Source organism: Falco rusticolus, chromosome 1, assembly GCF_015220075.1.
Source record: "Falco rusticolus isolate bFalRus1 chromosome 1, bFalRus1.pri, whole genome shotgun sequence".
In the NCBI taxonomy this organism is placed as follows: domain Eukaryota; kingdom Metazoa; phylum Chordata; class Aves; order Falconiformes; family Falconidae; genus Falco; species Falco rusticolus.
In genome coordinates, this window is record NC_051187.1 from 2943112 (window position 1) to 2969378 (window position 26267).

A 26267-nucleotide genomic window follows, 5' to 3' on the forward strand; every position below is an offset into this window, starting at 1 on the left:
GCTGACTCATGCTCTGAGCAAGATGAGGAGAAGGTGGTGAAGCTTTCCTCTGGAGAACTCGGGCAGGGACGAGGAGGTTGCTTGGCCACAGATCGGGAGCTCCTTTAGCCCCTTTTCAGGGCACCACAGCTCTCCTGCTGCCGCTCTGTCCTGAACTTGTAAGTGCTGTTACGTTGCACACGATGCACGTGTTGTGTTAAATCCTGCAGAACGCAGTGTTGGTGTCTCCGAGCTGTAGGCCAGCTGGGGGTAGGTATTGCTCCCCATTTGGGTCATCGCTTCAGAAGCGTTGGGAGCGTTTGCACCGCCAGGACAGACTCTGACGTCAGGCTGGGAGAGGGGCATGGCCACTGGGCTGTACTACAGCGTTGAACCCTCTCCAGGAGTGCAAAGAGGCGAGGAGCCCAGACATATCAGAGCCGAAGGAGGCATATTTCTAATGGGAAACACATTACCAGGTAAGGAGTTTCATATTGCTCTTTTGTTAAGGGAAAAATTATACCCAGGGCGTTTTCATGCAGGGGATGTTTGGTGATCAGTTTTTTACTTATTATTTTAATATAGTGTGATGCTGAACGAATAAGAGCTGTGCTTTCCAACTCTGTTCTCTGACAAGTGTTAAGCTTCACACCAAAATGTTTAAGAAGCAAAGGAGCAAGAGTATTCTGCTTTATGGGCATGTGTGGATTTTGATTCTCGCTGCTGATGTGCTTTGGCTCCAAGCGAAGAGCTGCAGGTTGAGCACTGGGTCCTCACGGTTAATGATCCCTCCCTTCGCTCCCCTCCTCTGGCTTTGCTATCGCTAATAAAGGCTTCTAAAAATGCATAAAAATTTCACTTCCCTGTAGGACTTGTTGAACTTTGCTACAGAGCAAGCTTAGAGCTGCTTTTTCTCTAGAGTAGGAAAAAAATCCTATTTCAAACCCCATGTGTTAAAGAGTAGAGTCAGTACAAACCTGTCTCATACTTATCAGGAGTTAAAGACAGGGCTGGGTAGGGGCCAGAGGCATGTTTTATGTTTGCAATAACTGGCAAACAGGAGGGTATGGGGGGAGCACGTTCACCTCTGTACTCCCCACACACAGGGATTAATCGCTGGCTCTCGGAAAGCCGGCGGCTCCTCTGGGAAGCAGAAGATGCGGCGCACATTGTTTGCTCGTAGCCAGCATCGAGAGGCTCCTGCCAGCACTCCTGAAGATCAGCTGGCTTGTAGGGAGTCGATACGCCCTCTTTGGTTTCTATTAGAGGGGGGGAAATCTGAGGACATGCCAAATAGGAAATCCCCGAGATGTATAACCACTCCATTTATTTACTGGGACGTGCTTTCCTGGGACAGATTTTGGTGTAGCAGAGCTAGACACAGGATCCCAATAAAAGTCACGGCAATGCTGGGGGACCGTGTTCCTGGAGAGTGAGAAGTTCGGGTGCATTTATTGAGCCCTCTGGAGGGAAATGCTTCCAGAGATCCCCAGTTTCACAAATGATGCTCTTAACTGGTTGAAAGATTATTCAAGCGCTGTTGCCTCCAAATAAATTTCTGATGGTTGTTTCTGTCTTCTGAATCTGAAGTTTGGAATCTCAGGTCTTGTGGAGGCATCTTTCCTGCTTACATTCTGTGTCTTGTGATACCTCACTGAAAGTTAAATTCTTCCTGATTAAGTTTGTAGGCACCATCACTTGTGTGGATTTTTTGGCGTCATGTTTCAGCTTCCATCAGTAATTCCTTCCTGCTCCACAGGAAAAAACAGGATGAAAACTGGTAGAAATTTAGTTGGAATTTTCTGAAAAGTTTTCGTTTTGCTCCATCTTTTTTTTAATGAGGTGATTGTTCCATCTGTAGAGATTCAGTACAGTTTTTAGAAGCCCATCAAGTTTTCCGTCCATGTTCTCCAAATACTCCAGCCTGAGCCTTTATTTACTGCCCCAACATCCTGGGCTGGGCTGCTGCTGCTTTCAGTTCACAACAACTGAAATCCAGACCGGGGCAAAAAAAGTAGCACTTCCTAGAAATCCCTTCCTCATTGCCTTTACCCTTCGTTGTAGGCTGTGGTGGGGAAGCACGGGAGAAAGCTCCAGGCAGGCAAAGCGGAGCGCCGGGGAGATAAGCCCTGTGCTAACAGTCAGAGGGTAAACAGGGATTCTGGATCCATCACCCCTGGAGTCCGCAAATATTTAATTCTTCCAAAAACAAACAATGAAAGGAACAGAGTAGTAAAACCGTTTATTAACTCCAGCTGCCTGATCCGCGAAATCAGGAAACGATGTCCAAGGGGAAAAGAGCACTGTGCATTTGAGGTTGCTTTGATTTTTGGTTTCAGCCATTTTAAAGGATTAAAATTAAAAAAAAAATGTTCTGAGGTTTCCTCCCCTGCTCTCCTTCTGGGAAAGTCTGGAAACCAGTAACTCTGAAATCACTGTTGTTTTTGCACAGGGTGTTTGCTGCTTGGCCACGTGATCAAAGTTGGAGCTGAAATAAATATTCCCCATAAAAATATCTCAAATAAATACTCCCTGCTCTCAGTATTCAGGAGGATACAGAGGAAGACACTGGTGTGTTAATGCTGCCCTGCTCTAGCTATACCAGAGTTACAGTTCATTATATTAGCATTAGGATGAAAAAAGAACAAATTGGTCCTTTACCACCTGCTTAGGGGAGACAGTTTTAGGCTACTTTTAGCATCGAACTGGTGTTCCTAACTTGGCCTCCTGGGTGGCAGCCACCTTCCACCTGTAGACAATGTGGAGGGAAGGCATGTATGTAACGGGGATGGTTTAGGGTCTAATTACAATATCCAGAGCCGCTGAGCAGGGGCTTGCCAGCAAACCGCGTGTCTAAGGCAAGACGTAAAGTCAGTGTAAGAAGTGCAGTCTGAGGCTCAGCTCAGGTGTGCAGCTTAAACCAGAGCTACTGCACTCAGGAGATGGACTTGACACTTCTGCTGCACACCATGGATGCTTTCAGTATTTTGAACAACTGAATAATAAATGAATAAAATTTATGTCTTCCTTTGGAATAGATTTGATTGATATAGATTGATATAAATTGAATCTATATGCCGTTCAATCTTCTCCCATTTTTAGTACAGGACAGACTAGCTCTTCTGTTGTTAATTTTACGTAGATAAGGAATGAAACTCTAGCTAGCCAGTTGAAATGCCTCTTTCTCCAAAGTCTTTTTGGGATGAAGGATGGATCTGTGCACGTGGAAGGGGCAGCAGAGTCCAACCCACCTCTCCGTAGCCTCGCGCAATCTTGGACTATTTCCTTTGAACTCCTTGGTTGTCCCAGCTGTAAAATCGAGAGTTCTTAACCTTTGACGTGTTATTGGCTTCCTCAGAAGTGATGTTTACCCAGGGAAATATATTAACTGCCAGTGACTTGTTTTATTCTAAACGTTATTATTTTCTTTCTCATCCTAGCTGGGAAAATGCAAGGGATATTCAAGAGAGCCTCAAAAATATTTTGGCAAACCCGTGCTCTCCTATGGAAAAACATTCTCTTGATATGGAGGATGAAGACAGAAAATTTTCAGGCAAGTATCAGTTCTTCCAAAGGGGAGTTAAGGATTTCCACTACAAAGTATTTTTGCATTGCATTGTTTTTATGCTAGGTGACATATGAGAAGCCTCAGCTGGTAATGTGGTTCTCTGGAAAATGTCAGAAATTACACTTCTTCCTGGGGCACTGCAACATCACGGCATAATAAGGGCTTGTTACAAAGCTGGCTTGTTGCTTTTGGTTGTTGATCCATTGCTGCACTGAGGAACACAATGTCCAGTTCATGGTTATGGGTGTAAAATTATCAGCAGACCTTCTTGGCTCTGGTACTAAGAAAACATGTTTTTCACTTAGAACATTCCTCATCTTTTAAAATTATTACACCTATGAAACAGCTCTTCCTCATTTACAGAAAGAAGGCATTCACGGCCGGAGGAGCTGGACCAAGAAGGGTCCTTGAAGATGCTTTCCAACCTCCAGGTCACTGGGCTGCCACTCACCTTTGCATTTTCTTCCCTTCATCTAGGAATGGATTACGTCAGTGGTTTTTCTCTTAGTGATACTAATATCATCGAGTCTGATATTCCACTACCCGCGGCAAGAAATCCCTTACGACTTCCTCGGCCGATTAGATGATCCAGCCTTTAACGCCACGGGGGTTACGCTCACGTACACACCCGTGACAAACACCACCAGGAGAATAATGAGCAAAGTGGCTTCAGATTCTGCAATGAAGGGTAACGCTGCTTTTAACCCCTGTTACAGATGCGTTGTCCGAACTGACCTGACACAGCCCTCGTTGTGCTGGGGGGAGAAAAGCATTCGGACAACGCAGTTCTGAGGGTGCGAATTGTGGCTGATGCTGTTGTGTGGCTAATCAAAGTTTCAGCTGCAGTGGATTTTTTTTCTTCTTCATCTTCTTCTTTTTTTAATGACAGGTATAATAATAGAAGAGATGGAAAATGAGAAAAAACTGGAAAAAAGAGGAATTTTTGAGGAAGACGTTATTGGTGTTGTTTTTAATGATGACTTCTCGTATCGTCTCAGATTTCAAAGCTACAGTGTGGTGTCTCCGAATGATGCCTTTGAACACATTGGTAACAAAATAAATGAAACCAGAGAACTTGATTTTTACATTAAAAAATGCTTGGATCCTGTGGTGCCGTGCCACTCGGAAGGGATTGAGGCTGTATGTGCCAAATGCTTCAAGAAAGATATTAATTAGGATTTGACGTTTTGTTTACTTGTATGGAAACAAATGTCAGAGCAAAATGTTTTTAAGAACCATGTACACATTATCCACGGTCCTTTTTGTCCCTCTCCCTTCTATGTCTTACCATGTCAAATCATGCCTGGAAAATGAGCATTGTGTGCGCTAATGTACGTCTAACATACAGCGTGTGGGCATCTAATATGTTAAAACATAAACCTGCACATATTTTTCCACACTACTACTGCTTTGCCCAAATGCACCCCTATTTACTGACTAAAGTAGTGAGCTATCTGAAACAAAAAGTTTATTATCAGACAAAAATCAAGTGAGTTCATCAGTTGATGGGCAAAAAAAAAAAAAAAAAAGTGTTTTGCAAAGATCTGGTCTTGGAAAATGGGAATGATGGAAAGGAGATTTATTCCATCTACACAAGTCAGTAGCTCTTTGCAGAAGTGACCCCAGCTCCAGACGTGCTGGATTTCCAAGAGGGGTTCCGCTCCTGCCCTCGGTGCTGGGCACGGTTACGGTGGCTGTACTTGGAGCCTGGGCTCCTGCCAAAATAGGGGAGCTGAGCGTGGCCCTGGAGATGGGGTTGATGCTGTGTGTGGTGGCCCAAGGAGCCAAAGCCACCAACTCCCAGTACTACATTATTCTTGGAGAAAAACTGACTGCCTCAGGAAAAAGGCTGAGTAAAACTAAATCTTGATTTCCTGACTCTTAGGTCAAATACGTTTTGAACCCCACACCTTATACACAAGCATTTATGTACACGTATATGGAAATATAGAGATTAAATTCTTCATTTTTTTCCTTCCTACAGATACTTGCTTCGATTTTTCATCAAGTAGCTGCAAAATTCCTTCATACTGGTACACAGGTTTCCTATCGGTGCAGTCCAGCATCGATGCAGCAGTCATAGAAGTAAGTGTGATCAGGTTGGAAAATAGGTTTTCCGTTCTTTCTGGAGTTACCTGTGAACTGAAAAAAACAACCAAACCAAACAATAAACAACCAAACCGGTTCATTTTCTGTGATCACTAACTTTTTAAATACATAGCATAATTCAAAAGTTAAAAGAATGATAGATGATCCTCACGGCTTGGGGTGCAGTGTTAGTGTTTATTACAAGGCAATGCAAAAAGATGCTAAATATTGTTATATTTGCCACTTATACATGTAACATTGTTATTGGCAAACTAATAATTGTAATGCTTATGGAAACCTGTTTGTGCTGATGTTGGCTGTTCTGTTGCAGAAAATCAAATTGATGGCTAATTTATTTTCTTTAGATGAAAACAAACCATTCTGTCTGGGAAGAGATGAAGTCAATTAGTGGCGTTCGTCTGGAATCACCCTTGATCAAACCTTTGTATAAACTGGATTATATTTGGTTCATTGTTTACGTCGTATTGTGCTTCTCCCCATATATGTACTTTTTATCAGTGAAAGTTCTGAGAGAGAAAAAGAAGCTCAAGGTGTTAATGAGAGCAATGGGATTGGAAGACATCTCATTCTGGTAAGTCTCATAGAAAGGAACCCATAATTAGGAATTGTATTATCTTACGTATGTAAGATGTACCCTAGCTTGCAGGGTGGGTGCAGGTCCAGTACCACCACTCAGCGGAGCAGCAGTATTTCCCCAGGCCCCAGCAGCCGTCATTTGCAATCCCCTAACCATTCGCCTGAGCTCTCGGAAGCCAGCTTTTGCATGTTGTTGAAGCAAAACCTTTGCTGCTTTTTACCTGTAGCGTACCGTTTGCTGGAGGACCTCGATTTCCAAGAACATTGCTCTGATACAGGATTTGTTGTTGTTGTTGTTATAGTTAGCTCTGCTCCCCCTCTCCCCCTAAAAAAAAGAAAGAACACTCTGTGTAGCAGAGATGCGTGTAGCAAGGTTCTTGGTGTTGAGGTGTTGCTCAGGAAATGGGTGGGTACACTCAGAAAACACAGAAAGTGAAGAAACCACAGATTTTGGAGAAAACTGCAAATGGTGAAGCACAGGGGGATGTAGCCTCTTAATTAGATAAACAGCCTTCCAAAGCCGCCTGAGCACGGGCATTTCACGTCATTAGGAAAAGCATGTGAATGAGTGGGACTGGCTGCAGAGCCTCTGCTTAGCTGCCCCGTGGCTCTTTGCTGGCATCAGCATCTGCAGAGATTTGGGTGGATGTGGGACATGGGTGTTTGCACCTTTCCAGACTGGGAACTGTCAGTGGAAGTGTATTTGGAATTACACTTCTTTTTTTATTTATACAAAAAAATATTTGAATTAAAAAGAGTGTTTTGTATTGGCGCTGTTGTGGCAAGTGCTGTCTTGTACAGAGGCAAAAATAACTGTGCCTTCGTTTGTAGGTTGTCCTGGAGCTTGCTGTACACCGTTTACATCTCAATAACAGCAAGTCTGCTGACACCGATCACGATTATAGGAGTCATCCATGACCACAACTTTTTCGAAATATATTTTTTTTATTTCTTTTATGGCATAGCATCTGTAAGTCTGCTTTTCTGTCCTTTTAGATGCTGTGTGTTTTTTTCCATTTCCAAATTAAGACATCTGAAACTGGGAGACTACAGAGTCCTCTAGGTCTGGGCGTTGCATGAGAAAGCAACAAAAATACCTTCACTACTGGGATTTATTGTTATAATCTGAAGGGTAATATATCACTCCTACTACATTTTGGGAGATTCTGACTCAAAATCAGAGTAAAGAGAGGTGCTAACACCAGCATTAATGGGAAGGCTGGGGCTGCCACCTTGCATCCAGCCACCTCAGGAGGCTGAGAGGGGTCTGATCCATCTGTCCCTATAAACCTGCCCTAAATGTCGGAGCTAAATGATGCAAGCCTTGTCACGTGCCATGTGCATCTCTAGGGGTGCAACTGAAACTCAGCTGGGTCTCTCATTTTACTCATTGAATTTTCATGTTGTTGTTTTTAGTTGCCAGCAGAAATGCATCCTGCTAACTACTGATTTTCTCTGTTACAGATTCACTTCTGTTTCATGCTCTGCTCCTTGTTAAAGCAGCCAAATATTGCCAGTTTTGTGGCATTTGTCCTCCACATCATCTTTGGATTGCTGGGCTTTTGGACATTGTTTGAAAACCTACCACTGTCTTTGGAATGGATTTTTAATCTCTTCAGTCCCTTTGCCTTTACAGCTGGCATCTCAAAGGTACGTGCAAATTTAAAAGCCAGCACATTGTGAAAGCTCAGACCACAGCAAACACGCTGCGGGCTGTATACAGATAACGGTAGCTGCTGTACATGAGTCACATTGCCGCAATGACCCAACCACACCCCTCTGCTCTAGATGCTTTGCAAAAATAAAAGTTTACTTCAAATAATACATGATAATTCATAACAAATATAGCTGGACTGTCAAATACCTCATGAATTTTACCAGCTTTATATATACAGTAATTTTTGATCTCTGGGAAATTATTGTAGCAGTGGGATGTGTCTGGTGGGTACCAAGATCTGCAAGAACCGTGAGGTCGTGAAATGCTGCCTTAGTAAATACCGTGTGCATCACTCTTCTGGTGTAGTAACTTCAGCACACATTTGAATTCAGCTTACTGAAGCACTTCTGATACTCGTGGTCATAATAAAGTGTTGCCCTGCTTACAAACAGCATCGTGATCACGAGCGGGCATGGGTTCCTGGCAGAAACGGTCATGATGACACAGCAGTGGCTTGCACATAGTATTTCTGGGTAACAGAAGTGTTATATCTAACTTGCGCTCTTTTTTTCTGCCTAGATGATAAAATTAGACAAATATGGACCAGCCTTTACACCAGAATTGTACCCTTTCTTTAACCTGTACCTCATACTGAGCCTTGACAGTGTCTTGTATTTGCTGTTGGCCATCTACTTTGATAAGGTTTTGCCTGGTAAGCAGAAATGTGAGGGAAAGAACATACATTTCCTTGCACTTTTCTTCTCGTAAGGGGAAAGTTGCCAAAGGGATGGTGGGATAGAACTGAGAAACCTGTAATCTACATGGAGCAATGGAACAGGTAGCGCTGTAGTGAGCTGGTCAGGTTGTGGAAGGGCATCTTAACAGCAATGAGCCTTGCCACGGTACGTCAGGGGACAAAACCTGGATTTGCTGTACTGCTCAGGAAAAAAATGGTTGGGAAGGATCCTGTTTTCCCAGGAGCTGGGTGCATGTAGCTACCTCATCTAGTCCTGTCTCAAAACCAGGCTCCAAAAGGAACGGTAAAACCTGCAGTGAGGCACTAAGATCCCAGTCCAACAGCCCTAACCAATGGGTTTAAAATTATACTGTAGGATTTGACCTGATTTTCCTACACCTTCTGGGCCAAAGAAACTGTCAATGAACAATCAGTGTTGTGGTTGTTCCCCACCTGCATTTACAGAGCGGACGAGCTGACAGCTTTAACTGCGAACTTACCGATCCCTTTGTGGCTACTGGAAGTCTGTGTTGTGCAGCTATAGAGGGTGAGGTGGCTGGGCACGGCATTTGTCAGAGTCAAGTTGGCAGCCAGCAGGTTTTGGTTGATATTTCACCTTCTCTGTTTCTGAATCAGGGAAGTACGGAGTGCCATACCCCCCTTCCTTCTTCCTGAGACCGTCGTACTGGGTCAAGCCCAGGAGTGGCTACGTGGGGGTGCAGGCTGTCACCGAGGGCAGCCACCATCCTGTCCTCAGCAATAACATCGAGCCGATGCCTCCAGGCTTTGATGGGAAGGAAGCGATCAGGTAAAGGCTCCTGTAGGCATGACAAATATAATGCTTTATTTGACTAGAGAGCGTAGACCTCTTACACTGCTAAACATTGGACTGAGCCATCTGATGTATGCAGATAATGTTAATAGAACACATGCGGGAGGGAAGGTTTGTTCAGCATTTTGTTCTGCTCTAGAGCTGGATTTGAACATTTATCGGACATGGTGCATCCCTGTACCAGGGACTGACTTGCTGCCTCACACTTTCCGCAGAGCAGCAGCAGTAAGTCTGTTCCTGTTCCCTGCTGTCTTTAAGAACATGGCTGATGGCACGTGCTGCACAAGATACCGTTGTTGCCATCCTTCCAGGGCTAGTCTGGCCTGTCGCTACTGCTACCCGTTGCTTATTACTAGAAAGCAAATGTAAATCTGCTAAAATACTCACTACATCATTGCTTTGAATTGTATAAACCAAATGTTATCTCCTTCCCTGGGGCCTCGTGCTTCATTCGCTACGTGTTCATTGAGTTTGACTTTGAAACCTTTTAAACACCTTGTAGAAAAGCCCATCAGCGAATTCTGCTGAGCGTACAGGAAACAAATTGCATAAAGCCATTCCTGCAGACGGGACCGAGCAGGAGCGGTTCGAGGAGGAGGTTGGGGAATATTCTTCGCATAGTTTTTGAGGCAGTGGAAAGATGCCAAAATTGTGAGAATTAACACTAATGACTTGCTTACCTTTCCCTTTAGACTAAACAATGTTACAAAAATATACAAGAAGAGGGACAAAAGAACGGAAGCTTTAAGGGGTAAGAGAGGTTTTGTATTTCTTTTAATTTAATTTTTCACTAGATATGAACACGAACTGTTTTGAAATGTACTGGATGTACTTAAATCTGCCTTCAGCACCAGTAAAATACATTATGCAATGATTATTTCTGCTGGGGTAAGTTACCAGCAAATTTCTACCAGGTTGTTATCTTCCTCTTCACTCCAGGAAAATGTCTGTTTATTTTTATTTTTTTTTTTTCAACAGCAGAAGTGTCCTTAAAAGCTGTGGATTTTGCAGGGATGAATCACTCTAAAAATCCCCTTTTAAACCTTCCTTTCAAAATGTAAATTATTTGGGGCAAACAAAACTTGATTCTATAGCAGAGTCTGCTGTCGCTGGCTGAGCGGTGTTCGAGCACTTGCACATCTGCCAGCGGCCGGTATGCAGGTAGATGGCATCACCAGAGCATAGTCAGGGGATATTTGTTAAATGTCTTTGTTTAAATAGAACTCCAGATGATGGTGAAATTATCAATATGGTCTCAAAGGTTTATATTGAGTAAAAAAATAAAGCTCGACCCAAACAATAGGAAAGGGAGTAGCAAAGTTTGAAATAGCTTTTGAAATCTCACGTGTTGGAAAGGCTATGGGCTCCTCTCTCTCTGTGGACTCTCTTGAGCCATGCTAAAATAAAAGGTTGCGAACCTCACAGAGAACACAAGTCAAATTTCTGTAACTATGAAGTTAATATGCTTGTTCTGTCAATTCAATCAAGGCAGGGCTACAAGTTCCTTACTGAGTTTAGTCCTAACTTGTGAAGATGTAACCCATGGGTTTGGATCTGTGGTTTTGCCTCTCAGCTTCAAAAGAAATGTCACTCGTGTGTCATACATGGCAGCAAGCTGCAGGTGCAAGTCTGTTTCTCACAAACTTCCATCCCAATGGTGTCCTATTTCTGTTACAGGTTTGTCCTTAAATATATATGAAGGGCAGATCACTGCATTACTTGGTCACAGTGGATCTGGAAAAACTGCTCTCTTACACATGCTCAGTGGATTTTCCAAGCCTTCAACAGGTAAGATGATGGACCTGAATGCTGAAGAGGAGAAGCTGTTTGTTTTTTCAAGCGTAAGGGAGTAAAGATGCAAACCCCCAAGTTTTCCCTCACTCTGGCTTGCTGTCAGTGCAGACTGGTCCTTCAACAGAGCTTCAGGGCTAGCGCATCCCTTAGGGATACGCTCACGTGTGCAGGCATTCACAGGCTGTTATTGCTCCATCTGGTTGGCTTGATGTTTTCCATGAGCTGCATACCTATAGGAAATATGGTTTAGTTCTTAAGGGATAGATTTGGTGCTCTGAAATATTTTTGAGTGGTATTAAAGCTTCGCACAACACAGTTTCGCTTTTAAAAAAAAAAAAAAACAAACAAAACACTTGAGGAACATCCACAATGCTGGAATTAATGTCAAAGGTACAAACACAAAGCAGCCAGCTTTCCCCTTGTAACTGGGAAATGCTGTACAGTATGAAACTGGTTTCATTCATTCTTGTGTGCAGGTTCTGCGATGATATACAACTACAATGTTTCTGAAGTATGGCATATGGAAGGATTTCAGGCAATGGTTGGGATTAGTCCCCAAGTTAATTTGCATTTTGAAGCCTTAACAGTGAAGGAAAACCTGAGAACTTTTGCTCACGTCAAGGGTATTCAGCCGAAGGAAGTAGAGCAAGAGGTTGGTATGTGCTTGTCAGTCACCGGCCTCTGTATTGTGGCACCTCGGACAGTTGGAGCTTTCTTTATAAAAAATTATCACCAGCATCTTGTTCTGTGGAAATGAGAACAATCCTAATTTGGGAGAAAAGTGTTTTTTCAGTTCTTATCCACACATCGTAAGAGTTAGGATTCAGATTTGCAGTATTTATCTCTAAGCAAAGCCATTTAAAGCAGATAAGTTTCAAATCCTGAAGTTATAGTCTCCTGTACTGTGTGTGGCTATTTATGAATTAAAATGCGACCAGTGCTTTGGAAATCTGGCTCTTGTCTTTGTATGTTGCTAAGGTGCAGAAAGTTCTCACGATGCTGGACCTCACCAACCTTCAGGACGTTCGTGCCGATGCTCTGAATTGGGGACAAAAAAGAAGATTGTCTCTTGGAATCGCAATTTTAGGGAATCCCCAGGTAGGGACCAGTCATGTTTACACACACACAACGTGTGCTGTTTAGCACGTAGCTTTGCATTTGGACTTGGCGCACAGGCATTTGTACTTTTCCCCTGGCACTCCAAGTCTGCTGACCTACTAATTCAGCTTGGCTGCTGGCAGGATCGAGGAATCTAGGTCAATGAGAACCATCTTTTACATTAAAAAGGTAATAATATTGTAACAGGAGAAAGAACAATAAAAATGGCTGATATTTGAGCATGCATTTTATTCTTAGTGAGATCATCAAAAGCATGAAATGAAATGATGTAAACACAGAAATGCCGGCTTGAACATGCGGAGGTCTGACCTTGTTCATCTTTGCAGGTGTTGCTTTTAGACGAGCCAACAGCCGGGTTAGATCCCTGCTCCAGGCACCACGTGTGGAACCTTCTGAAGGAACGCCAGGCTGGACACGTGACGCTTTTTGCGACCCAGTCCATGGAGGAGGCGGATGCTCATGCTGGTGAGCTCGCCTTTTCACGCTGTGGTCGATGACGGTTTGCCAGTGAGGGTTTCCCATCGCAGAGCCCACCTTTGGGTCCTGCTGCGGCGCAGGCTGTGCTTGCTCGATGTGTTTTCTCTGGCAGTAAGCACCCAGCTAAAATTCGAAGGCTAAAATTCGACTGACGTGCTGCTCCAAGACCTTGCTCGTGCTCTGCTTCAGGATGAAGCAGTTGCATATTTTCTGGATATACCACTAGCAGAACGCACGCAAATTAGTGATAGTTTAATATATTTTCTATTTCCTTATTGCTCCCAGGTGGCATGGGAAATTTTCCCCAAGCCTGTAAGAATGCATAATTAAAAGATTAACCTTGATGCTTAGGAGAAAGGCAGCAGTTTAAAAAGACGAAAACCTTCAGCACTGGCTTGGTTTCGCTCGTCTTGATTTCATTATAAAAATGTCTGTTGAGTTCAGAAGGAGCAGAGCGAGGTCAGCCTACTGTACTGTTGTAAATCCCCCCTAAATCCTCTGTGTTCATACCTCCTTAGATCGGAAAGCTTTCCTCTCAAATGGGAAGTTACAGTGTGTTGGCTCATCTCTGTACTTGAAGAGAAAATGGGGAATTGGCTATCACTTAAGGTAAATCCTTTTCTTTCTGGTCATCACTCATTTGCTGAAAAGCTTCTAGTTGATATATTTCCTTGTACAGTCTGTGTCTCTATAGAGTTTCTATATAGAGTAATAGAAGTCTTGACAATTCATTTTAAAAGACTTTTGAGGCTGCCAAAAATATCTTGCTTTGGATAGCAAGCCGCTTTTCTTTGGAACCCAATCCTGAAAGCTCTAAGCATGTAGCTAAAATGACTTTGCAACCTCTTTCAAATGACTTTGCAACCTCCTTCACAGCCAAAAGAGGACCAGAGTAAAATGAATTGCTATTTCCTCATACTTGATGGTGCCAGAGCAACGTACAACGGCTTTAATGTGAAGCTGTTTTTCTTTGGATTCTAATTTCGGCATTCTTGGTTTAGCAGTATGGGGCAGGATCATTATTCTTAACCTCAACTTGCACGCATGGCAAAACCAGGGGTGCTGCAATGTCTATAAAAATTCCCACTGAAATGCTGCCCAGTTTTGCAAGTTTCCCTACGGCTTGAGGAACGACCGCTGGCTTTGTGTTTTAAATGGATGATGGATGCTTTTCTTTTTTGTTGTCTTTGGGGTTTTTTTCCTCATTTAATATTATAGCAATTGCTTTTTAATACAAACAGGGTGCACATAACTGACCTGTGTGACCCTGAGCTCACATCATCCCTGGTCAGACAGTACATCCCCGATGCCGTGCTCAAAGGACAGAAACGGGGCGAGCTGTGTTACATGCTGCCTCTGGAAAATGCTGACAGCTTCCCAGGTAAGAAAAGCCTGTCGTTGTGCCAGAATTGGAAAGGGAAACCAAGTGGTAGGAAAAGCAGAAAGTAGAGTTGCTGTAAAGAGAATAACTGTATTCCCTGGTCCATCGTGCGTGGAATTAGGAAGCCCAAAGCTGCATAAATATCAGCCTTACAGGAAGCCTCTAATGGATGTGCTAAATTTAATAATGCAGATGAACAAAAGAAAAACCACCAGTTAATTTACAAACTAAAATCCACTGAGTCTCCTCTGGTTGCAGGATAGTTCTTCCAGCAGGAAGGCCCATGGTAATCAAGAACTCTGAATCTTCTACTACTTACCTCTAAAGAGTGCGATAATTTTGCTGTGCCTTTTAAGTTATGGAGATTAATGATGTGAATGCTAGAATGTGCAATGTCAATCATGCCAGTGTGAGTTTCTGCTCGACACTGGCCTTGGTGTCTGGGCTGAGTCTGGTGGTTTCTGTCATGCAGATCTGTTCAGCCACCTCGAGAGCAGCTTTCTCCAGGGGGTTGTTAATTATGAGGTTAGCAGGACAACCCTGGAAGATGTTTTCCTGAAGCTGGAGGGCAAAGAAGCCATTGATCAAGAAGGTAAAACTTTGACTTCAATTTGCAAGTGTGGCATGACTAAGGTTCCATTTATACATATGTTTTAATTGAGTATCTAATGGGTTTCAGTAAAATGTGAATTTTGGTAGTTTTTGGTATGTCAGGAGTTGCAGCTGTATTCAGCTTTCCTTTAGTGAAGAATATCTTCCTGGAGAAGTCTAGATGATTCAGTCTTGATTTTGCACAGGCTTTTAAGCACAAGAATTGAGGACTGATGTTGGAAGGGTATTTGCCTTTGAAGGGTATACTGCCAGACTGGGAGATGGGAGAAGATAAACTAGACAGAATACATTTCACAAGGCCGGTGAAGATACTGGATGTGTTGCCACATGAGCCCAGGTTCAGCCAGTCTGAATTCACTGATGTAAATTATGTTCTGGATAAATTATGGCCCCTTTTCTCTGCCATTGTTTCTTTTCTGGCTAAAAGATAGAAGTGTTTCTCTATTCAGAACAGAAGATTGTTGTTGTTTGTGATTAAAATGTGTCCTTTGAACGCTCTTTGTGGATAATGGTATTTCTTGTGATGAACACGCAGAAAATGGAGACCTGGAGGAGAAGGACAAGAGCCTCCCGGTGTTTTCTGAACAGGGGAGCAGGGCAGCGAGCAGGATGGCGCTCTGGAAGCAGCAAGTGTGCGCGGTGATGAGAGTTCGCTTCTTCAAACTAAAGCACGAAGGAAAGTTTCTCAGGTCCATGTAAGTACCGGAGTTCTCACCTGCTCTGCAGCCCTTGTGCTGGCTTGATGCTTTTCAAAGGATCTGATCATCTGCGTGAGTGACTGGGGGAAGGGCTAAATACTGGTGGAGGTGTGTTTGGCAGCAGAGAGTTAGGTGGGAAATGTTTGACAGCTGCAGTAATAAGGACAGTCGGAACTTACCGGTAGAGCTTTGAATTGCTTAACTTTCAAATTTCCCCTTGTCTTTCACAACATAAACCGCACAATTGGGCAAAGGTGGAGTTTCCATGGAGCCACTTATGGTCTGTTTTTCCATCCAGATTGCTGTTCTTTGGAGTATTTACCCTTCCAATGCTGATGCTTCTCATTGGGTTTCAACTGTGGGACAGCTCTGTTAGCTGGGAAATCACGGCTAGCTCATATTTTCTTCCTACTGAAGAGAAAATTCAAAATAAGTCGACAAAACTTCTCATCTTCAATGATACAGGTGAAGAAGAACATGTGATGTTGATTCACTTTCATGCACCACTCTGAGTCCTCTTAGAGTTGATAGACCAGCCTCGACTTACTCGTTCTGTACGTTCCTTTATACATTGGCTTTGAGAGGTGTTTTCTTTTGAGCAAAAGCAAATGCAGCTTTAGTGATGAAAACTGAGTAGCCAATATTTAAAAAAAGTAATGAACCAGGCAAATTTGGAAGAAAAAATAAAAAAGAGCAATAAACAAACTAAGTATGGAAATATTATGCTGTGTTTAACCAGTTTAATTAAAAAAAAATAGAGAAAAGATAAGTTTCCATAGATTCTGAATGTTTGGGATTTTTTAACATACCTCTGCTTTGCAGGTGGGAACTTGTCTACATCAAACTATTTCAAGAAAAAAACTTCTGGTTATGCTGATTTCTGTTCTTGACTTCATTTCAGGATCAGAAATCGAGGATTTCATTTCTGCTTTGAAGACTCAAAACATAATCCCAGAAATAACTCCTGCGAAAAACATCACAAGCATTCCACAATATAATGGAGCTATAAAAATATCCCTGGAAGGCAAGGTGAGGGCTATTTTTTCTTCTTTCACCCTGCATGTCAACAGGATTTTCTGAAACGTGTTGAAGTGAGGCACAGAGAAACATACACACCAGCAGAAGAGAGAGTATTTGCTTGATGTATTAAATAATATCAGTAGTCCTGTTTGTGGGAAACCAGGTTTATATTTGGTTCTTTCCACTGTGTGCTTCTTTATGGTGATCTTTAGAGAAAAGCATTCATTCTTTTATGCTTTTCTCCAGAAATTGTGGTCTTTACTGATCATTTCACTCATGGTACCAGTTAGCACACCGCCCGGTCTCCGCAGACCCACCAGTAAAGCCGTCTGGTTGCTTTTGTCTTTGCTTCCCTCCCAACCCCTCGCTGCGGTCAGCTCCTCACACCTCTCACGGCCATCAAGGTAACGTCTTTTCTCCTGCATCTGCAGAGCTACCGGTTCACGGTCATGTGCAGTGCGGAACCCATCAACTGTTTCCCCGTGCTCATGAACATCCTCAGCAACACCTTCCTCAGGCTCTTTAATTGCACCGCGCGCATCCGCATCTGGAGTGAGCCCTTTTACAATGTGAGTGTCCTGCCTTTCTTGGTGAAAATTAATTGAAATAGCCATCCTGAAGTGATAAGGACTTGGACAGCTTGGAGATGTGGTTGGATGAGCAACCTCCAAGAGTTGGGGTCAGTGGTCCCCTGCTGGCCAGCTCCTGGGGGCATTGCTCGGCCAGCAATCCTGGTGCCATTGAGTGACGATTCTCTTCTGCACTGTTTAAGGGCTCTGCAGGGTTTCAGTGCCCTACAACCTTTAAGCTCCTGCTGCATGGCAATGTGGTAGGAATAAAACAGTAACACATGCAACCCCCACCTTTCTTCAGCATCCATCTGGCAAGAATCAGCATCAAAAAGATGGTCTCAACTGTAAATTGTTAAAGATAATTCCCATTACTTTTCTGCAAATTCTAAGGTGTTAAACGCTCTTTTTATATTGCCTTAGATTTTGTTTTTAAATGCAAATGACTTACCATTAGTGCTGTTGCTCACTTGCGTGTCTAACCATCCTGTGAGTGTTGAACTAGCCAGATTTTCCCTGGGCAGCTGTTGATGATTGTTGACTCTGAATTTCTCATCTGCAGACACACAGCCTAGAAGTGAGGACTGAGTTTTTTTTCATCTGCCTCAGCTACATGCTGATTTTGGCTGCTGGTTTGCCTCCTTACTTTGCAGTGAGCAGCATGGAGGATTACAAGGTAAAGAGCTTTAAGGGGGCTCACACGAGGAGTGAATGTGAATGCAAATGCAATGTCGGTGGAGAGTAGTTCGTGTGCTGGGGGGCTGGCTGGCACGCCTGGGTGGGATGCCAGAAGAAATACAGCCACACAAGCACAACGTTGTACCCAAGTGCGTTACCCTGCATCTCAGGGAACTGGAGAATCAGAACAATTTGGGTGTTAATAAATACTTTGGGGTCAGGAGGATTATTTTTTTCTTCTTTTTAAGAACGATGTGTTTTTACACAATAGTAGAACTGACAAAGAACTGAAAGTGCTCGGAAAGGATGGGAAGGCACAGCCAGGGAGGGGAGGAGCAGGATGGATGTTTCAGGCTTTTCTGAATCAGGTCCCTTCTCCCGTCTGCTTCATAGCTCCAGGCTCGCGCCCAGCTGCAGCTCGCGGGGCTCTTCCCCTCAGCATACTGGTGTGGGCAGGCACTGGTGGATGTCCCGCTGTTCTGGACCCTGATGTGCCTCATGTTTGGGGTCATGGTACTCTTCAATCGCATCTGCCCCTTGCAGGCCAGCACTGTCCTGCCCCTGGTGAGCTCTTTGCGTGCGGGAAAACAGGCAAACACAAATCCCCCTCCCTTGTTCTGCATCGAGTTTTTCTTAAAATACTTTAATGGAAACATACTGCTCTAGGCAGATTTTCATATATCTACATCAATCTCTGTGTTGCTGACATCAGTCTCTCTCTCTAGATCATTTGCGTCATTGGTTACGGAGTATCCCTTGTCCTCCTCATCTATTTAATTGCCTTTAAATTTCGCACGGGACGAAGCAATCGTTACATTTGGTCTTTCATCTTCATTCTGGTAAGTGAAGTGAATTTTCGCTCTGAAAGTGTTTGACGTACACATCTTGCCACTTGAGATTTCATTTCAAATATACTAGTATTCAACAGGATAACCCAAATCAGTGCCTATTTTTTAGCAGCAATGCATTAACATTGAAAACACATTTTCTGCTTTATTCCAGGTGAATGTCACTCTCTATGTACTCGGTGACCTACATGAAGCATGTTACTTCACCTTCTCTACTTTGATTCCTACATTTCCACTGCTGGGCTGCTTGATGATCTCTACACCAGTAAGTGAACATGTCATACTAAATTCAATAATGGTCCTAATGGTGCAAACTGGAAAAGCAAGAGGCGCTTTCCAAATTCCCTGTCTCAAAGTGCCAACTGTCAAAAAGACAGAGTGAGAAAAGACAACAGGAGAAGGCAAGGTCCAGGCTGGGGAGTGTGAGAAGGGACCAAGATCTGCCTTGTTAATCCTTGGGTTGCTTGGGACGTTTTTGCTTTGTTTAGTTACAAAGAGCAGTTACAGTGACCGTGTGCTGACAGCCAGGGTAGCACGGGAAGGGAAGGTGGTGGAGTGGGAAGACCTGCAGAGATGAAGTGAGCTGACAGAAGGAGTTAAAAGGACTGGGAAGAGAGAAGCGATGATGGAAAAGGTTGATCTAACCTGGCTGATTTGAGGTGCCTCTAAATTAGCCGTAGCCACAACTCTTTGAGGCACTATGGACCCAAAAAATAAGTACAGACCAAACCTGCCTTATCCCATCCTGAAGAGAAGCTAAGCATCCCTACATCCCACACTTGCTCTGACGCTGCACTGAGGCTCACCATTCTAAGGAATTTTTCTAATTGTTTTGGTTTTCTCTTGTAGCGTTTCTTCTTGTATCACGGTACCGATCTTGAGTCGTGGAATCGCATCTTTGTAGCGGCCTTTGCAGTAAGGAACAATTTGATGGTGGTTCTTGTGGAAAGGATGACTGTTCTGGTGCACTGGACTTGCACTGGGCTTGTATAACTCTCCCCCTAAGTAGAGCATATGTTATGTGGTCAAAGTTTCATGTTAAATTTTGGCAAGGGAGGTACATCCAAGTAATCACAGGCTTGTGTCTCAAGTGACCCCTGGATGCTGTACCATACGTGCAAAGGCTGGCAAAAAGGGGGCTAGGGATTAAGTGGAGCTCACATATAAGGCAGATATATTATTAATCAGCTAACAATTTAATGCTACTTCTACAAAAGAAAGATGATGTGATCTCTAATCCTGTAGGATATCTGTTGGGGTGCATATTATTTGAGCAAAAACTGCAGTAGGAAGGCAAGGCTTTTGCAAACGATCTGCATATGAGATGGAAATGTATGCGAAGCATCAATTTAACTTCTTTTTCAATAGCTGAATTAAATGAGATAGGTTCCTGCATCCCCTTATTAATTTAATCAAGTGTGTTGTTACCTTGTCTCCATGCAAATCTAATACATTTTTGCTTTTTAGCCTTACATCCACTGTGTGATTTTTGCTTTTCTCCTGCGCTGTTTGGAGATGAGATATGGAGAAGCAGTTCCGAGACTTGATCCCATCTTCAGGTGTGTCCCAGCAGCCAGGTGCCTCGTGAGCCACGGTTATCCTGGTCTGCGGGGGGCTTGGTGCTGCACAGCCAGGCAAAAAACCCTCCTGGCTCACCCCTGACAGCAGGAGGAGGGGATGAGTAAACTTAAAAACATTTTGCAAAGTGTGACTAAAGCTCATATTTTTTAGTTTTAACCAGTTTATCTGGAAGGGAGGAAATTGAGAATGAAGGGAGGGATTTTTATTATTCCTTTGGGTCATTACAATTTCTGACTTTACTTACTGGAGTTTCCCTGAATATGTCTGGAGGCAAATTCCTCCCCAGTGTGTTGCAATAGGTCAGTTGCACTACAGTGTCCTAGAGAGAATAATTCATGGGATTTAAGCTGGGGGTTTTTTGGTTTTTTTTTTTTGTTGTTTTTTTAGATTAAGATCCATAGCTGAGGTTTCAGGACATTTCACTACAGCCGGCTAAATTAAGTCACAAATTGAAATCCAACATTTTAACTCCTTTTCAAATGTTTCAGTGTTGCTCTCTGCAGGATAGAGACTCCCCCTAAAGCTTCATTGGGCTGGGGTCACCTGCTCCCGGCTTTCTGCTTATCTGTTTCCAACGACTGACCACCTAAGTCATGTGGGAGAAGATCTGTAAAAAATACTAACTCGTCAAACATTAACCAACATGACACAGCTAGGAGTTAGACATCCAAATAGTCTGAAAACCTGCCACTGCGTGTATTTTAATTCTCCTTGAACAGATCATTGGCATGTGTCACGCAGGGAACTGGTTGATACTGATGAAGGAAAAGCTAAATCTGGCCATTATTTTCTCACTCATGCCAGTGGGATTTCTTTTATTTTTTTTTTATTTTCCCCCCATGAATAAATATTTGAGCAAATATACAGCTGTCTGTGGAATAGCTCCCTGAATTCAAATAAATTTTGGGGGGCGGTGCATTGGCACTGCCCTGGGAAAGAAGTTGTCAAACCAAGCCTTTTGGGGAGTGATTCCCAGCAACACCGTCTCTCCTCTTCTGCTCTTAGGATCCAGCAGAGGAGAGCAGCCACCCGCCAGAACAGGGACCCCCCTGGGGAGGAGCCCCCAGAAGTCCAGGCGGAGAGGGAGAGGGTGCGGAGTGTGATGGCCTCCCTGCCACCTGAGGAGGTGAAACCAGCCTTCTAGCTTGTTTTCTTCTGCATTTGCCGTCATCAGGTCTGTCTCTGCTTTCTTAGCTCACACACTTATTATTTACTGATCTGATGCCCAAGCGCACATCTTGCCATCCAGCCCACGGTCACCCTGGCACCAGAAGGAATTTAGCTGGCACTCTATTCTATTCTCATTCTGCTTTTTCCTTTTTTTTCTGTCGGTCCATTGCCTGAATTTTTAATTTAACAATTAGAATTCTCCTGAAAGAGTCCTATTTAATGGTAAGAACAGATGAGCTGTCTCACGGGAGAAGGGAAGAGCTTTTATTTCCTACTTCATCTCTTCACAGGAGTCTGTTATCATTGTCAACAGTTTGCGCAAGGAATACGAAGACAAGAAAGCCAGTTCCATCTTTAAGAAGAAGAAGAAAGTGGCTGTCAAAAACCTCACTTTTAGTGTCAAAAAAGGTTCAAGTATTTTACTGCACTCCCTATGTAACGGCTCACTTCTGATGTGAAAGTCACATTTGGGGACCATATTTTTGTTAGGATTTTCTTGTGTGCAACTGGACCCAACATACCGAGGCTACTGTATTCACAGTTTTAATTCAGGGGGATAAGTTAATGAACGATCCTTTCTCCTACTGTAATTGTAGATATTGCTTAGCACACAGGGAAGAAGGTCTTAGTAACAATAGTTGTTACTAACAGTTCTTACATATTTGTTCCAGGAGAAGTACTAGGTCTGTTAGGACCCAGCGGGGCTGGAAAAAGCACAACTATAAACATGATTTCTGGACACTTAATGATGACTGCTGGGGAGGTAGGTGATGCCTTTGGAGCAGCTGGAGGGATGACCTTGATGCGCTTTATAAATTAAGCATATGATAAGGCAAGCCGGCAAGGCAGCCCTTAAGTCAGGGAATTTATATACATGCAACCCTGGCTGTTTGCGGAAGTGAGAAGAAAGTGTTGATGTACTCAAAGCACGTTCTAGGTTGCATCAAAATCAATGTTACAGATTTAAGGGTTTAAGCTGCACAAAATCTTCGGCGTGCATTGGACACCCATTGTGAAATTTCACAAACCCCATAAGAAATGTTGACTTCTAAAAAAAAAAAAGGATGAAAACCAACACTCTTCATAAACAGCCTTGCAAAACCAGGAAATTGAAAATGAATGCGAACAGGGCTGGGCCAGTAACAATCCACCACTTAATTATATGCAGGATGATTAATGACATGTGCTGGGGGAGGGGAAATACCATTGCGGTTACAGATTTGGGACTGAATGTTTGAAATAGAAAAGTATTACTAGGAAAAGATAGTCTCATGTCCGTACTATTAGCCAGAGTTTTATGGTTGTACGGTTTTGGGAACACGGAACGTGTGGTTGGTTTTGGGAACACGGAACGTGTGGTTGGTTTTGGGAACATGCTCTCCTGGACTCAGGTGAGCAGAAGCCGCAGTAGATGCAGGTGGTCACTCCAGCGATGCTGGCTCTCCTTTCCCCTGTGCTTCTGAGGTTCCTCACAACACGGGAGAATGTGTAAGCGTGTTTCCAAGGGGCTCATTGCTTCCCCCCGGAGTAACATGCTGCAGCGGTGGAGGCGTGTGTGTTTGTGCAGGTGCTGAGGGGTGCCAGGACCACTGCTGGGGGGCCGGGGCTGGGCAGCCTGGGGAGCCTGGGCTGCTGCCCACAGCATGACCCGCTCTGGCCAGCCCTCACCGTGCAGCAGCATCTGGAGGCGTATTCTGCCATCAGAGGGATGGGCAAGGAAGACGCAGCCATTACCATCAGCCGGTACGAAGCCGAAGGGGTTTAGCATACAGTTCTTCCCCTTTCCAGAGGTACAGGACAGGGAAAGGTTTTTCTGCAAACAAACTTGGCTAGTGTGACTAAGTGACAGCACCTTCAATGCCTCCTTACCCTGGAGAAAAGGGATCTTCTGCTACTTTATACTGTTCTCAGTCCCTGTCATTGAAGATTTTAGCCTTAGTTTATCCAGAAAACGATCAAACTTGCTCCAGTTCATGGCCTGTTACATGAGCAACTCACTTTTCTCATTAGCTGCACTTATTATTAGCTGGAGTTTCTGCAAAAATTCTGTAATTTATCATCCGAGCTAGGAGTAAAATCACCAAGTAATTAATAAAATAAAATAATCAAAAAATAATCACCCCAAGGTGATGCATATCGGCCAAAACAAGTATGTTAGTCTCTGGCTTGTCAGTGCCCCTGACCACAGAATTAGCAGAGATGGTCATTTCAGTGTTTTTCCTTTCTGTTGCCCACAGCATAGCAAAGGCCATGGATCTCCAGAAGCATTTAAAAATCCCAGCTAGGAGGTTATCTGCTGGAGAAGCCAGAAAGGTACGTGTCAGGTTTGTGTTCGCTACTTGAGCAAATCCTGCTTTTTCTTCCTAGAACGTGGTGCACAGAAAACCTTCAGCACAGCAGGTTCCCAACACAATTTGTTTGCATCAATAAATTTTGAATACAGCCTGGCAGGATCCTTCCCCCTCCTCTTTCCCCACTCTCTCTCACTGTGTGTGTAACAAATGCTAAAGGTAATCGCCTCTTCAAGCCCCACCACATGCATCTGCCAGTAAATGGGATGGAAAACCACTTTCAGATCTTTGGCAGGCTTGGGAGTTTTGGGGAAAGCTGATTTGGGGAGATTAAAATGTGAACTAAGAACACCTGCGGTGGGGATTTTTGAATCCCTGTTCCTCCTGCATTTTGGAATCAAAAGCTTCAGCTTCTGAAAGATTCACAGGGATTAAGATGATGTAGCAGGACAACTCCACAGTTTTGCAGGTAAATTAAAAGCAGACCTGACCTGACCTGGGTGTCTTTCCCATTTCAGCTGTGTTTTGTGCTGAGCATCCTGGGAGATCCGACAGTAATGCTTTGGGATGAGCCATCAGTGGGCATGGACCCCAAAGGGCAGCAGCGTATGCGGTGAGCAGCCCTGTTTCAGCAGAACCAAGAAGCATGTAATAAATTTAACAGGATGGGTCTTGCCCTCCCTGTTGTAGTAACTGTTGGGCAGGCAAAGAGGTTCTGCCTTGTGGGCTGAGTACATCTATATTTTCTGTTTTCCCTAATGTGCAGGGATTGGGGTGCCACTTGCTAAACTCCTTACTCAGCAGGCAGTAAGCCCTTGCTGACCATCAGATGTAATCTTAATGTTATTGCACCCAAAAAAAAATCTGAGTAGACACCAGCTGAACCCATGTATTTGGTACAAAAGACAAAAATTCCTGTTTTCTTCAGAGCAAGAAAAAAAAATTATAGATAGATGATCCTTTTCATCGTTCAGTCCCTAGTGCTTTTTGTCAATAGTTTACACTGAAAGTGTAAAATCTGGAGGGATGCTGACATGACAAATTGCAATGTAGTATTGGCGTCCACAGGTCATCTTCAAACAAGGGAACTGGAGTCTTTTAAATAGTCATCGGCTTTTTTACAATTTTATCATTTCAGTTGGCTTTTGGGAGGGAGCTGTAAACCAGGAGATGTTCTTCGGTGATTCCTGGGAAGTAACTGTGATCCCTCTGTTCCCAGGAAAGTGATGCAGACCGCTGTGAAAAGCAAGGAGCGTGCAGCCATCCTCAGCACGCAGTCCCTGGAGGAGGCAGCGGCGATGTGCGACCGGGTGGCCATCCTGGTGGCGGGGCAGCTACGGTGGGCAGTGGGGTTGCATTTTTGCAACCTGGGGTGCCACCTGCTTTTTAGTCTGGAGTTTGGGGCGTTTTGTTTGGATTAGATTGATCTTAATTTTTTTTAATTCTTAATCTAATACAAAATGTTTGTTTGGATTGTCCCAAGTATATAACAACCAGTTCTGTGAGGAGATGGATTGTTTCGGCAGCACAGTTAAACAGCTGATGAGTAAGAGGAAATAAATCTGCTGCTCATATCCAGTGATTGTTTTATTTCCCAGTTATGATGGTTTGAGCCATGTTTTTCTTCCTCTGCAGGTACATCGGTTCCCTTGAGGATCTGAAAAGTAAGTTTGGCACGAGTTACCACCTCGAAGTCAAAATGACGGACATGGGGCAAAGCGATGCTCTCCACGCCGAAATCCTGCATCTCTTCCCCTGTGCGGCTCGGCAAGGAAGGTCAGTGCCCTGTGGGCTGCACGCCCAGCCCAGGCTTGTGCTGGGATGCCCTGCTACTCCTACTGACCTTGCTCAATAACTTACCCGGGAGTACAGTAACCCAACAAGCACCCCTAAACCTTGTTGCTGAGTCACAAAATGATGAATTCATCTTTTTATTACTATTTCAGGACTTCTTCTTTGCTTATCTACAAGATACCAATGGAAGATGCACTACCTCTGTCCCAATCTTTCTCTAAGCTAGAAGCAGGTAAAAGGAAACAAGCAATTAAGTAAGGCGATTGCTTTCAAATTGTTCACATGGATTCATTTTTTAAGGATGCCTTCTCCATTCTTCTGCAGCTAAACAGAATTTCAGGCTTGAGGAGTACAGCTTGTCATTGCACACTTTGCAACAGGTATGCTGACGTAGAAGTGACAGGTTAGAAACCGATGGTATAAAAAGAAGAAATAGGCTGTGACCCATGTACATACTGTCAGTCCTTGGCAGTAATGGGGCTGTTTCCACTGCATTGCATTGCAGGTGTTCGTAGACCTCACCAAGGACCTGGAGGAGCACGACCTGGATGTGGCATCTGATGGGGCTGTGGAGCAGAGACCACTTCATCCCTGAGCCCTTGGAGCCACAAAGGAAAATATTCAGTGTATTTCATCAGTGTTACTGATACGTGCAATCAGATGCAGCCCTAGGACTTGGTTACCCATGTCACAACTCATACTGCTCTGCAGGTCTTCTGCCTCACAAAGAAAAAAAGAGTTAATATTTTAATAAATAAAGCCTTTATCCTTTGACAAA

General features: G+C 43.8%; 1 protein-coding gene across 1 annotated transcript; it reads left to right on the plus strand.

Moving 5' to 3' along the window:
* Positions 1-21: 21 nt before the first annotated feature.
* Positions 22-26267, plus strand: LOC119155757 (ATP-binding cassette sub-family A member 9-like). Its single transcript, XM_037404755.1, has 39 exons — positions 22-458; positions 3420-3532; positions 4025-4235; positions 4437-4595; positions 5532-5632; positions 6001-6227; positions 7064-7202; positions 7697-7882; positions 8469-8601; positions 9262-9433; positions 10150-10208; positions 11135-11245; positions 11728-11903; positions 12230-12349; positions 12697-12835; positions 13366-13456; positions 14089-14228; positions 14701-14820; positions 15376-15535; positions 15837-16003; positions 16440-16567; positions 16990-17127; positions 17690-17803; positions 18199-18369; positions 18531-18644; positions 18808-18918; positions 19503-19568; positions 20121-20212; positions 21240-21360; positions 21695-21812; positions 22076-22167; positions 22972-23147; positions 23642-23717; positions 24214-24308; positions 24915-25034; positions 25331-25471; positions 25642-25721; positions 25814-25869; positions 25995-26267. The coding sequence occupies exons 1-39, from the start codon at positions 344-346 to the stop codon at positions 26082-26084; spliced, it is 4938 nt and encodes a 1645-aa protein (XP_037260652.1). The 5' UTR covers positions 22-343; the 3' UTR covers positions 26085-26267.

What these genes read in the sequence shown, in the direction of transcription:
- LOC119155757 (XM_037404755.1), top strand. Translation starts at nt 344, where the DNA reads ATGGCCACTGGGCTGTACTACAGCGTTGAACCCTCTCCAGGAGTGCAA. An exon ending in GGAGTGAGCCCTTTTACAAT is followed by an intron (nt 17,128 to 17,689) that starts GTGAGTGTCCTG and finishes TCTCATCTGCAG; the next exon opens with ACACACAGCCTAGAAGTGAG. An exon ending in CTGCTGGAGAAGCCAGAAAG is followed by an intron (nt 23,718 to 24,213) that starts GTACGTGTCAGG and finishes TTCCCATTTCAG; the next exon opens with CTGTGTTTTGTGCTGAGCAT.